Here is a 14,175-nt window from a genome sequence, read left to right on the forward strand (position 1 = left end):
ATCGTCTATCGGCACAACCCTAAAGAGTATTAGGGGTCGACCGATGTGTGTTTTTCAGGGCCGATGCCGATACCGATTATTACAGACAACGTAGACCGATAACCAATATATTGAACCGATATATATGTCTGGTGTAAAAATGAAAATGAATGTCAAAATTAAGAATAACAAGGGCTCTGACAAAAATGGCCTTCCCTAGTGTTGGTTGCACTTCTTACTCTTGTCTTCCCCCATGCATCCATCTACAATAAGGGTAATGTATAAAGAGCGAGTTAAAAGTGGGGCCACTGTATGCTTCATGATTAAGCCTATGAATACTAAATACTAAAGCTAAACAGCTTGGGGAAATGTAAGTATTTGGCTTCAATAATTTACATGTTAGAAATGTATGTGTAATAGCATAACCTCTCATAAATCTTCATTAATTATTTTCGGTTGACTAAATCATAACCTACAAGAGGGGACTATTCAATTCATCATCTAATGCACATCAATTGATTAATTTAAAAAGCGCAATGTATATAATAAGTGTAAATAATTTAATTGTCTTCATAGCTCCATTGTAGAAGTTGCGAAGAAGACCGCAACTATTTTAATTAAACTATAACACTAATAGCCTGTTATAGGCTCACTTGGTTCAATAGCCTATTGAAATGTCCCAATTTCCGTCATTCATAATCTTGGCCTATGTGACAGTATCTTAATCTTGGCCTATGTGACAGTAATATCCATTAGTTTTCATTTATAGTGCAGTGCAAATGAAGCCATAAAACATTAATTTAATTTATCTTTTAATCAAATGAGAGTTAAACTAAAATTTGGCAAACAAATGGGTTTACTATTAAAATTAAATCATGGAAGAAATAGCGTATTGTGTGATTGTTCTTTTAAACAAAAGTTGTAATAATTGTAGTAGTATTAGTAAATAAACGAAACTTTTATTTTGACGGGTTGCCATGAGGACCTCTCAAGTTTCTGTAGCCTATTTATGATATGACGATCGTTTTACTCTCAGTAACTCTCAGAGCAGTTCTGGCGATGATGTTCATATATTTATGTCCTCATTTAGTGACATGGCAGATGCGGAAAACACCGCGAGCGTCGCGCACTCCAGTGTATGTGTGTGTGTGTGTGTCAAAACCGCGCGTCTGTGCCATTCACATATACAGAGACACGCCGAACATGCAGAATTCATATTTAAATAGTCTTTTTGCAGCTTAATGTTTACAGATAGTCCATATTGTGAGTCGATTTAAGTGTACTGACCTACTTTTGATTAATTCATCCAAACTTTGACTAGTTCCGTGACTCCTCGTTATACAGTAAACGCTGGATTCCGCGATTGCCCCTGCGTTTCCCCCATTGTAATTTATTGCAACTTGAGCAACGTCTGCTGCTGCCTTTGAGAGATAACTGATGCGTGATGAAGCAGCACCAGTTAGCAAGCGCTTTCGGTGTGAGTGTGCCTTTAGTCTTCCACGTTGATTGGTCGGACTCCTGACTCTCAACAAATCAGATGCGCGGTGGGCGGAGACTGCTCTCGGCCACAGAGTGGTGAGTTCCGACAGGCTGCATCAGAGCCAAATAGCGCGTTTCAAAATTAAATAATTTTATCGGCACATCGGTTTTGAAAATGACCGATACCGATTATCATAAAAATGCTTAATATTGGTGCCAATAATCGGCCGACCCCTAAAGAGTATACAAATAAAATTAGACCCTTTACAGATTCAAATGATGTATGCATCTAATCTGTTTGATCAAAAAATGAAGGAGTAATTTAAGTTCTATTCAGCATTATCAGGAAAAAATGCACCGATGCGTTTGTCGACCCCAGAGGGTTAAACAAAATAAGAAAACCTTACACACCATCACTCTTCAAAAGTTTTAACCCCCTGGCTCTTAATGCATTGGGTTTCTTTATAGGTAAAGCAATGTTTTAACCTCATGTAATAATTATGTATTTAACGGAGTTCCTCAGTTGTCATCAGTGTGAAAAGTTGGATCTCAAAATCATATTTTCACTGCTGGAAAGGGTTCAAATATGAGAAAGATGCTGGAAAACCAAACATTTTGCAGGACCTGGAGGATTTTCTGAAAAACGGTGGGCAGTTTAACTGTTCAGGATAAACAAGTGACTAATGAGCAACCATGACAAACCAAAAAAAAAAGGATCATCTAGGTAAAGCACACAGTATCAGGAATCAAGCGTATGTAAACTTCCATGGGGTCATTTTTAAAATTCAGCTATTATTTTAGCTTGTGGAACACATGTAAACACCTTGTATGTAAAATATATTATTTAGGACAGTATTAAAAAAATAACATACATTTTGTATGATCCTTCTTATTTTGGTAAAATAAACATTTTGCAGATTGTGCAAGGTGTATGTAATTTGTTTTTCATATTTCATAGAATTAGAGTCGAATGTACAACTTGTATGAGTCATATTGTTTGTATACAATCCAATTTTTATATTAGTGTTAACTATTATACCTAAAAATAAATAGCAGCTGAACTATGTAATTTTTTTAATTAATGTACCAGTTAACATGGTTCTCTGAATATAGTATACATCATTAGCTAAGAGATTTTTGTCCTCTTAGAGAAATTGACAAACTGTATCAGACATACATCCAAGTAACTCGTTGTATTGAGATAGGAATCTAATTGAATAAGGAGCATGTGAATCTGAGCCAAAACGGTCCATGAAACACCCAGCCCTAATCAACAATAGGTTTTTAGTAATAATTCATAAGAATACTGCAAATGACAATAGTTTAAAGATAACCAAGTGCTTAATGATATAGCCCTTCTGTAGCATGCAAGTAAATAAGTGCTTACTTGTGTACTCTTTCAATAGTATATAGGCATAAGCTCGCTGGCACAGCCATTCAGCATTATCAGCTTTCTCTCCCAATGCCGCATTCAGCTCCTATGATAAGACAGAGATATGTTACTCATGAGAATCATATGCAAACACTGACACACATTTATTTTCTTAAACATTTTGAATAGTAGTATGTACCATAATAATGTGTCAGATGATGAACCATAGATACGCAAAATATTAAGGAGATGAGCTTGTCCCTTAGAAACCCTTAGAAACACTTCTATAATTACAACATATATTGCCAGTCAAAAGACTAGACACAAAAGGGTCCTTAACCCCCAAGTGTGTTTGTTTTACCATCAGACATTTGACCAGTGATGTCAAAAGTATCAGTCAAATGTAAACAAGGCGCAGCACGTGTTCTTCGTCAGCGGCACCATGCGTTGTTTACGTGTAGATGAAAGCATGTGCATGCATCGTGATACTCTTCATAATGGTAGTATACATGATTTTGAGGAGAAGAATTGCTGAAAAGTCGTTATTTTTATTTTCTTTGCTCACAAAAAGTATTCTCGTAGCTTTACAAAACTGAAGTTCAGCTACTGATGTCACATGGACCGTATTTAGACTAAATTTAATGAAAAAATCATGCAACATATTCGATTTTTTTGAGTGGACATTTAGAAAGTGTTTTATGAGTTGTATATCCGAAGAAAAGTGGATATAAGACGGTGTATGTAAAGTTCAGGCGTCACGTAAAGTTAAGTCTAGTGGCACTATATAAATATTTGTACTTAACGTTAGACTGAATTTATCAAAACATATATTTAAAGGTGTAAACACAAACGTACAACATATATAAAAACATTGAATAAACGTTGTATGAGATTTCTGAGGGAAATTTAAGTGAAGGGAACGTGGTCTTTCACCTCGTTTAATCCATAAAACACTCAATATCAAAAGCTGTGTTACTATAATGAATTTTAGCTAATTTTGGCGTGTTGTATGATATTTTTGTGTTTCCGTGACGTGAAAAGATATGAAGAGCTGGTGCGGTCTTTTCCCCTTTTATAAGCCATTATGCTTAATACGACTAATGTTAACCGAAATCTATGAAACGTGTAACAATGTAAACCACAGTAATGCACTCATTTGATGTTAACATGGGCGTGTTGAATGGGTTTTTGCACGTGTAAACTTTTGCAATTGTCCCATGAAGTAAAAAGATGACATTAAATGTGAAATGTCGCTCTTTTCAAATGGGGCGGATTAACGTTACACAGCATTTTTGATCTCTCGCGCTTCGGAATAGAAGTTCATCGTTCTGAACAAAAATGAACAACTGAATCGTTTCACAAGGCTGTTCAAAGTGTCTCAGTCAGCTCCCTAGGTAGTGAATCACTAGATTCGAGTTTGTGCACTGGGAAGACCGTGGCTCAGTAAACACTGGGACAACTGATCAATCAATTTGTAAAACATCACCATTGATATTTATCAACAACAGGCAGGACCGTTATATTTTTATATTATTTTTATGCTATTTGAGGTAACTTAGCCCTATAATATGAAATGTGCATGTTCTATTACAAATCCAGTCAGCATCAATTCTCCCTGGTGTGCAATAGATCGTGGAATGGATTTGTGCCAAAAAAAAAAAGGTTGCAACTTCGGTTTCATCAAAAATGTAATTAACTGATATTGTTACATTGTAAATGATTTAAAAGGCATTTCATTTTTTGAACTTAAAAATTTACTTTTGTTTCTCCATCAGGGTGTTGCCAAAGGTTTCATTGGTGCTTTGTCATCATTGCAAGGTTTCAGATGCAACCCAATCAGTTCTTCCAAGGCACCAAACACTGGCTCGTGACCAGACCACTCCACTGCAACTATAGTGTGAGTACTTTCAAGACTAGGAGTTTATTGTTTTCATTCCAGGTAATGTGTGTAAATGTTTAAAAAAGGGTTTTTACTAAAATTATAATGTGCTTTATTGTTCTCAGTGGCATCTACGCTAATATTAGTCTGTTTCATTCTTATACCAAGGTCACCGTAGCCACCAGATCCGGGCTGTATCCAGATCAGATGGTGGATCAGCACCTAGAGATGACCTCTGCAGCCCTGAATGTCAGCGGAGACCATGTCAGCTAGATGAGCTCCAGAGACAGATCCCCCCCCGAAGACCTCGTGGGCCATCAGGACAAGACCTCTGCTCAATCTGACCTGTGTTGCAGCCTAGAATTAAACCACACCATGCTGGTTTCTTCTGGCCAGGGCAGTGCTGTTTTAGTTTGCTTTGCTTTTGTTTTCTTAGTTCATTAAAGTGTAAACTGAATTTTGCAGTTGTATTACAAACGTAATGTTTGTCAACTGGAGCTTTAAAGGGATAGTTCACCCACAAATGAAAATTTGCTGTTAATTTACGGACCCTCAGGCCATCCCAAGTCAACACACTCAATGTAGTTGACTTTCTTCATTCCTGTATGTTTAGTATGTATGAAAAATGTTATAAATGGAGACTGTTATTGAATAAAGGCTATTATGTGTTGTGAAGTGTTTTTAGTGACTGATAAACACCAGTTAATCATTCTTAATTTTGTTAAACTATAAAAATATTTTTATGTAGTTCCCCAGCAATTTCTTATGATGCCCTAATAATAAATCTTAGTTGAGGTAACATAAAAGACAGAGTAAACGGTTACACTTTAATTGACAACTTGCTGTAGTCTTCTAAATGTTTGACCGATTACATTTTATTCAAATAAACATTTTAATTGAATGGACTATAAAACTAGTTCAGTAAAGAAAAATAATTCAGATAACACTTTGAAGTCAGAAATTGAATGTAAAATTTCTGTGGAACTAGTTACAAAATAATTCATTGAAACCACTTGAAATTTTTTACAGTGTACGTTTCTGGGTCTGGGAACATTTCAGTTGTGTTGCTGTCTATGGAGGGTCAGAAAGCTCAATGATTTAATAAAAAATATCTTAATGCGTGTTCCGAAGATCTTACTGGTTTGGAACATCATAAGGGTGAGTAATTAATGACAGAATTTTCATTTTGGGGTGAACTATCCCTTTAATGAAATGAATAAAATTAACAGTTTAAACCTTTTTTTTTTAAATAAATTTATTTACAACAACATTGCATTTTTATTGTCAAGCAAGATGCTCCACAACAGAACTAAGGATGGGCATTTTCCAAAAATGTTGCATTTGAATATTTGGGCTCATAAAAAGTTAATATTCGAATATTCGTGTATTTAAATGAGGTTTAATGAGAAAGACGTTATTTTTAATTATCAAGTTTTTGTCACGATTTCTGAACAAGCTTATGATTAGCCGTTACACAACAATGTTCTACAACAACGATGCATTATATCGCAAGATTTTATTTTGGTTGAAACCGTGTAAACAAAAAAACTATAAAAAAAAAAAAAATAAAATAAAAAAAAGCATTCAAGATCAAGCACAGCAAACGGAAAAATCAAGCAGACTGTGGAGTGCTAATTAACGTTACAGTACAGAACGTAGGCTACATATACTCGAGTCAGCCTATATTTATTGTTTACATTGTTTCACGTATTAATTCTGAGAGAAACAATAATATCCACATGCTCGGGTGAAAGTAATCGACTATTGTTTTCAGTGTCGACTAGTAGGAGCTGATCCGTTTAGTCAACTAGTCGCGCTGATCCCTATTTTTGACCACTGAAAATATGTACATTTTAACAATTTACTCTTGGAGCCATATTGAAATTCCAATATCTCTAGAACTGAATCATATAGGGCCTTAAAAATAAAGATGCCAAAAGGAAAGTTTGTTAAGACCCAATATCTAAAAGGGCATTACGATATCTTTAATACTTTGAGTTACAGGCGTGCAAACTTGAAGAAACTTGAAAAGTGCTGTTTCCCAATTTTCGAATGGTCACCGTTGGCACATAATGCAACAAAAATTCCTAAAGACAACAGATTTTACTAATAGATCTACCAATCTGTGTAAAAATAACATCTTGATGCTGCCATCTTTCTTAAGTCATTTTTACCCCCCTGTAATTTGGCTCTGAATCTCAGGTGAAAATGGCCATTTTGACCCCTCTACATAATAATGGATTACTCAGTAAATATTAATCCATGACATTTAATATTTTGGCTATCATCACTATACACGTTTACAGCGTTTCCTCCATTTTGCAGCTGTGACGGCAGGCTGTATTTCCACCGGGGGGGGGGGGGGGGTTGTCACCAATGGGTGATTTTCCCGTGGACCATGCCCCTTTTCTTCTGTCATATATAACAGCATGTGTTTATAGGCAGCTGTCCCTTTAAGACTGAATGCACAGATGAAATATAATGATTAGGGGTGCAACGGTTCTCGGTAAAAAAATCGAACCGTCCCGTTCTCCTCCCACGGTTCGATACGCACGTGAACCGCGGTTGCTCTGACCACGCACTTACAATACAGTTCGGTGAAAAAAACAATCCATAAAACAGAGTTCAGCTAATGTATGGTTCTGAATACGCCCCATGTGCGTTTCATGTGAAACTGCCATCCAATCAACTCGTAGTATGTAAATATGTTGCTATAACGACACAGTTCCTCACGTGTTGGTGTTTTTGTGTGTTGCGCTTGGCTTGTGTAGCGTTACTGTTCAGCATGGCGAGTGGAGGAGATAAGCCGTTAATAGAGCCGCCACCCGCTTCATTCAAGTCTGCTGTCTGGGAACATTTCGGGTTTCCAATAGATTACAGCAGCGATGGTAAAAAAAACGTGGACAAAACAGTCACGTTATGTAAAATTTGCCACGCGCGAGTGCCTTATGCTCACGGCAATACATCTAATATGACGAGCCATTTGCGCCGTCATCACCACGGTGCTGAAAGCGCTCAAGCACAGGTGAGACCGAAACAGCAGACGTTGCCTTCTGTGTTTAAACAGGCACTCGGTTCTAATTCGGACAGACACAAAACGATAACTGAAGCGGTGGGGGTTTTCATCGCTAAAGACATGCATCCCTATTCTGTTGTTGATGACGAGGGATTTCAGCATTTGATAAAGACGCTCAAGCCGCGTTATGAAATCCCTTCGCGTACCCACTTCAGCAACAAGGTAATTCCTGCCCTATATGAGGAAACACGGAGCAGAATTGAGAACGAACTTGCAAATGCACCATACATTGCTCTGACAACTGATAGTTGGTCCTCCAGGGCAACTGAAAGTTACCTAACAGTAACAGCACATTATATTTTGGATTGGAAAATGAAAAGCTCTGTCCTTCAAACATGCCCTCTTTTTGAAAGCCACACAAGTAGCCATTTGGCCGATGCACTAATGAGTGCAGTGACAGACTGGAAGTTGGAGAGACCTAACATCACTATTCCAGTCACCACAGATAATGCACAAAACATGGTAAATGCCATAAAACAAGCAACTGGATTAGGGCCACAAATTGGATGTTTTGCTCACATTCTGAACCTTGCAGCCAAGAAGGCAGTAGCAATTCAACAGAATATGAAAAATTGACCCAGTGTTCTTGGTCTGAGCTATATTATGTTTGTTTTGAAATGCACTTTATGTTGGTACTCTAAAGTAGGCTTCTTTTGAGTTAAAATGTTGGTTTTAGCAGGGATTAAAAACTGCTGGGAATTTTATTTTTGTAAAGAAGCCTGCTGTGATCAAGGGTTTAAGTATGTGTAACCCAATAAATATTTTTTTTCTTCGAATTTGTCAGTAGCATTTTTTTCCCTAAACACACACCGAGCCGTACCGAAACCGTGACCCTAAAACCGTGATACGTACCGAACCGTGACTAATCTGAACCGTTGCACCCCTAATAATGATACACATGCTATTTCTTTCTAACTTGTTCACTGAAGATAAGTGACTGCGTTATCGAGAATGATTGTTGAGATGTCCATTTTCACATAATTCTGTATGTATGCATCTGTTCAAACAAGGAAATGCGAATGAAGAATGAACTGTGTTCGCGCGCGCTTATAAATCTGTGCGCGGCGCCGTGTCCGGCAGCTGTGGCCACAGAAATCAGCGCACGGACAGTGAAATAAGTTCTATTCGCCTCGTCTTGCGCTGGAATGGCTTAAAATCACTCGAATGTGTCAATTGTCAAGATAAAACACATACAAATGATAAACGTTCACTCTATGATGGTTCATTTTTGCAATTAGTCTGTTAATCACATGCGAACCGAACCTTGAGGTCTAGTAGACCATCCGGGAATCTTTCATACTCTTTTCAACATACTATAACTTACATACCTGCAAACTTGTCGCTTTTATTGTCAATTGGGTCATTCACGTGAATCGTGTAGAACCGGAGTGTTTTTTTTTTTGGGGGGGTCTTGCGTTAATTGACATCTGGGCCGATCGGAATCTCTACTGAGCTCGCGCCTGTCAAGAGAGGGAGGTGGGGGTGGGTTTGCGTGCCATGTAGGCCATTATTGGACAATTCTTATAAATGACATTTTTTCTGGACCAATCGGAATCTCAGCGCTTGGTTCAGGATCTTGAAACACACTGCCATCTGTGTTCGCGCCTGTCAAGAGTAGGGCTGTAACGTCCCAGTCGATTAGTCGATTAATTGGTCGATATGGTCTGGTTCGACCAAAAATCTGATTGGTCGATTTTTTGCCGCGCTCATTTCATCAGTTTGCCCGCGCTCATTTCATCAGGTGGAAAGCACTAATTGCTAATGGGGGTGTTTTCAGAGCACCCCTGTTTCACAGGTAACAGTCTGTTTTCAGAACACCCCCATTGTTTTCACTTTTTTTGGATTAGCCCAACCCACTGGAGAAGAGAGACAGATAAGTAGGCTTTAGAAGGTTTGATGCTGAATATTATTTATTTAATAATAAGCTAGTGTAAAAACAAGAAGCTGTCTCCTTCCAAAGAACCAGTGTTAATTTCGTTAACGAAGAGGACGACGAAAAATATTCGTTAACGAACCTTTTTTCTGTGACTAAGACGAGAAGTTGACGAGATAAAATTAATATCTGATGATAAAAACTATGACGAAATGTATGCGCGTCTTCGTTAACGAGACGAGACGGGACTAAAATGTTATTTGAGGACTACCGGACATTCAAAATACATCCTATAGGCTAAGTTGACTGTCTTGTCTTTTAAAATGTGCGTCCTTGTCACTGGATGGCAATCAGATGAGGGGCGTTTGTATATCTCACAGTATGGCAGCCGCAGTGGGCGGATACGCTACCAAAACGCAAACTAGCGATCTGAAACAATGGCCTCAGCAACTGAATGGTTATAGGGATAGGGTGACCAGACATCCCGTTTTTCCCAGGAGTCACAATTCGTTGTTGATTAACTTAAAGTTAGTGAAGGCGCGATAGGCGGAATCACTCTGATAGAAGTGCTCCACTTTCTCAGTTCTCACACAGCGCGCGATCAGTTCTCAGTTCTCACAATATTGCGCAATTGCGCTGTGCCCACTGTTTGTGTTAGTTTTGAGCCTAAGATGCTTTATTTTTCAGTTATGCACTTTATTTGGTTTCTGCTCTTGTTTGTTTAATAAATATTCTTTTTTTATTAAAGTGGACGCGCCTTTTGTGTTTATTAAGAGTAAAAGCTTTAAGTCTATTCGTGTCTCAGCCGCGAAGCTGAGCTCTTATGTTCAGCCTCGCTCTGTGCGAGCTGCGCAGAGCGGCTGAAATGATAGTGTCTGACAGTTATACTTATAACATATGACAAAAATAATTTTCTAAATTATGTTGCACATTCCTCAAAAGTTCTTGTGATATCACTAGTTGACAACATAGTACTGTTTTCAGAAATCACAGGCTGTGATATTGCGCAGGTGCACGTGATGCACCGCTGTCAGAGACGACAGACTCATGTGTCAGACTCATTTCAGTGCAAAATAATTAGGTCAAAAACGATTTAATATACTGCAAATAGCCTATTAGTTTTTTATGTTTATTTATAATTAATTTAGGCAGACAACAAGGCTACCAAGTATTGAGCACAGTGCGTATCTAATTAATGTAACGTACGTTTTTTTTTCTCCACGTCATTTTTAGTCGATTTTTAGTCGAAAGTTTCAGGACTTCAGTCGACCAAGATTTTCTTTGGTTGATTACAGCCCTAGTCAAGAGACACCTGACCTAATGTGGAAACTCTGATGGAAATTGATTTCAAGGTAAATCAGTCTTTTTGGAGCTAGGGGTGTGCAATATGACGATTTTTGATCGTGGACTATAAAAATGTCTCCACGATCTGCTTTTTAAGAAATATCGTAGTATCGTGCTACAGAACACATTATATCAAATACAGTTCTGGCGCCTCCGTCTCTACTGTACAACACGACATACAGCAGTAGAGTTACTCTGACAGGACACTGCACTTATTCGCGATCGCAAAAGTACATTATTTGCACACAAGCCTTGCTGGTTAAATGTTTAATTCGCGCGCTGGTCTGACGTGCGCTTTTTCTGAGCGCATACACCTGAAGCACGCACTAAAACGCCTGTCTAACAGCACGAGCGCCTGATTACTCAACTAAGTTATATTTTGCGCTAATACTGTCAAAACACACAAGGTTTACATACAGACTGAGTTGGTTATCTCTAAAATGAAAGTAAATAGTTAAGAGAGAAAAAGATGAGTGCCTGTTTATTAGATGCGTGCAGCTCTTAAAGGGACAGAACACTAAACATGCTGTCAACTGTCAAAGGGATAGTTCACCCTAAAATTTAATTTCTGTCATTATTTACTCACTCACATGTTGTCCCAAACCTCTATTAATTTCTTGTGCTGAACCCAAAATAAGGTATTTTGAAGAATGAGGGTAACCAAACAGTTGCTGGTCCACATTGACTTTGATAGCAGGAAAGAAAAATCCTATGGAAGTCACTGAGGACCAGCAACTGTTTGGTTTTCCACCTTCTTCAAAATAGCATTTATGTTCAGCAGAAGAAACTCATTCAGGTTTAAAACAACTTTTGAGTAAATGGTATAAAAATACAACATTATGACAGAATTGACAGACAGATGACAGAATATTAATTTTTGGGGGAACTATTCATTTAACGTTAACAAAAAGAGAAAAATCACTCACTATTCTTGACTGAAAATCTTTAATACAGTTGCTTTAGGAATCAGTCTATCTAGTGTTTTATTTTTATATTTGTTCATTCAATTTCATTGAATGCTCCTGCTAAATACACCTATTGTACCTGAAAATAAAGCACTTTTTTTATTTGTATATTATGTGTATTTGTAATGTGTATCTTTGTTCTTATTTTTTAATAAGAAAGATAAAATAATGAAAAAGATTTTTTAATCTTCACCCACTTTGGCCTAAATATCTTTGTCTTTCTAGTTTGGCTGTAATGCTCAGACAACTTGTAAAACCAAAATAGTAAAACTAACATGACAAAGAATCGTGATAAAATCGTGAATCGTGATATTTCTAAAAAAAATCGTGATATGATATTTTTCCCATATTGCCCACCCCTATTTGGAGCTAGACAACAGCTATTTGTTTGCTTAAGTCAAATAACGTCAGCTAAGTTAGCGGTTTTTTTTCATACAGTTAGCCTATGCTTCGAGCAAAATGCTTAATAGCAAGCAATACAAGCGGATCCAATGCTGGAATTTCCGTTAGCAAGATAGCAAATTTTCTAGCCATCTAACATTGTTAGCTAGTTGTAATGTTAATTCCTGCATTGTCTGACCGTCTTGCTAACTAAAGTTAACCATTTAGCTTGCTACGTAAGTATATAGTATTTCAGATAGCCAACTTAGGTTGCAACCTTATCATTAGCCCCTAACTTAAGCCAGGTGCTCTGCATACTACTCCAATTCTGAGCTAACTTACCCTGATTAACGACACGTTATGGAGGTTGTCGTGTGCGCAGCAGTCATTCAAGTCAGCTGGATGTAGCCCTACTTTTAAAGCGTTTTTGATGTGTTGATGTAGGTAGATGTGACGGTTTAGACAACAGCTGATGCGAGAGTAATACAGTGTAACAAAGCAATTTGACGTCTTGTTGCATTGGATGCGCCGCATTACTTGTAAACAATGTCTATTTAGAATCTGGCGAACGTGCAAGGCTAATGCGTTCACGGTGTCGGCGTCGCCCATTCTACACCAACCCCCCACCCCCCAAAACTGTCACCTTTTTTTCTCTGATGAGTTTGCAGGTCTGAACTTACCTGCATCCCAATGTGCATACTATCCACCCTATCTGCCCTAAATAGCATTGAAATGTATTAATATCACATAGAATTTAGGATGGATAGTACGCACATTGGGGGGCAGGCAATGATTTGGGACATACTAATTATATTTTCGCATACTATTTAGGTCGGATAGTATGCGAATTGGGACGCAGCAAGAAGAGATACTCAAAAAACGGAGAATTGGAGCATGCGCACTGTATACAAACCAACACAAGACGACTAACATGAAACAATATTTTTATTACACTTTATTGTAACGTTAGTTAATAAAAATACAGTGGTTCATTGTTTGTTCATGCTGTTGTTGTTGTTACGTGATGTAGCCGTGACTGAGAGACGTGGGGTGATGATATCATAGTTTTTACAAAATATACGGATTGGCTGTAAGTTACCGATACCATACAACATTTTTACGTATTCAGCTAAACACATCTCCGTGTGGACGGGCCCTTAAAGCCAACTTACCCACCGCTAGAGATCACGTTTGAATTCTAAACACGTCAGGTAAAGACGTTTTTTTGTGTGTAAACTTCGATAATAGAGGGGTGGGGGCAAGAAAACAGAACTAAACACCTACCTCAAGAGCTCTCTGTGGATCCTTGTCTATGAAACCGTCAGAGAAACGCCTGAAATGAAATATGATATGCATATATACCTAACGTTACATTTATTTATTTATATATATATATATATATATATATGAACGCACTGTATTGAAATAGGCTTAAATTACCCACCCGCTGGTTGCCATGGGTCCGCTCTTCGTACTTTCTGTCTTAAGTTCTAGAAAGTTCTGAAAGGAAAGAGAGACGCTAATGGAAGTAAACATGTGGGCCTGTCAACCCCGCTCTACTTCCGGAATGAAGAACTATGGGAAAATACCTGACAAAATACACTGCTTACAAGAATTAGTGGTGAAAACAGATTTATTTATTTATTTACTTGTTTAGGTAAAATAAAAATAGTTTTAAAATACTACTAATAAAAAAAAAAAAAAAAGACTGTACACCAGTCATTCTTGAGACATGGGACAAAACATGTCCAGCAATTGTAACTGCTATCAGATAAAAATAAATAAATATATATATATATACACACACACACACATATATACATATAT

At 37.6% G+C, this 14,175-nt stretch overlaps 1 protein-coding gene across 3 annotated transcripts in view; it reads right to left on the reverse strand.

The window, feature by feature from the left end:
* Nucleotides 1-13,921, reverse strand: part of LOC306872863 (protein SGT1 homolog) — a 74,626-nt gene extending 60,705 nt beyond the window's left edge. The window contains exons 1-3 of one of the 3 annotated variants that reach the window (XM_079421746.1): nucleotides 13,793-13,921; nucleotides 13,633-13,681; nucleotides 2,846-2,936 (exon numbers count right to left, since the gene is read on the reverse strand). In XM_079421746.1, coding sequence (XP_079277872.1) covers nucleotides 2,846-2,936; nucleotides 13,633-13,681; nucleotides 13,793-13,884 — 232 coding nt within the window. In that variant the 5' untranslated portion in view covers nucleotides 13,885-13,921. Of the gene's footprint in view, nucleotides 1-2,845; nucleotides 2,937-13,632; nucleotides 13,711-13,792 lie in introns of all 3 variants that reach the window. The other 2 variants (XM_079421748.1, XM_079421747.1) reach the window with 2 other exon arrangements.
* Nucleotides 13,922-14,175: the final 254 nt, after the last annotated feature.

This window comes from Barbus barbus, assembly GCF_936440315.1.
Source record: "Barbus barbus genome assembly, chromosome: 7".
NCBI classification, from domain to species: domain Eukaryota; kingdom Metazoa; phylum Chordata; class Actinopteri; order Cypriniformes; family Cyprinidae; genus Barbus; species Barbus barbus.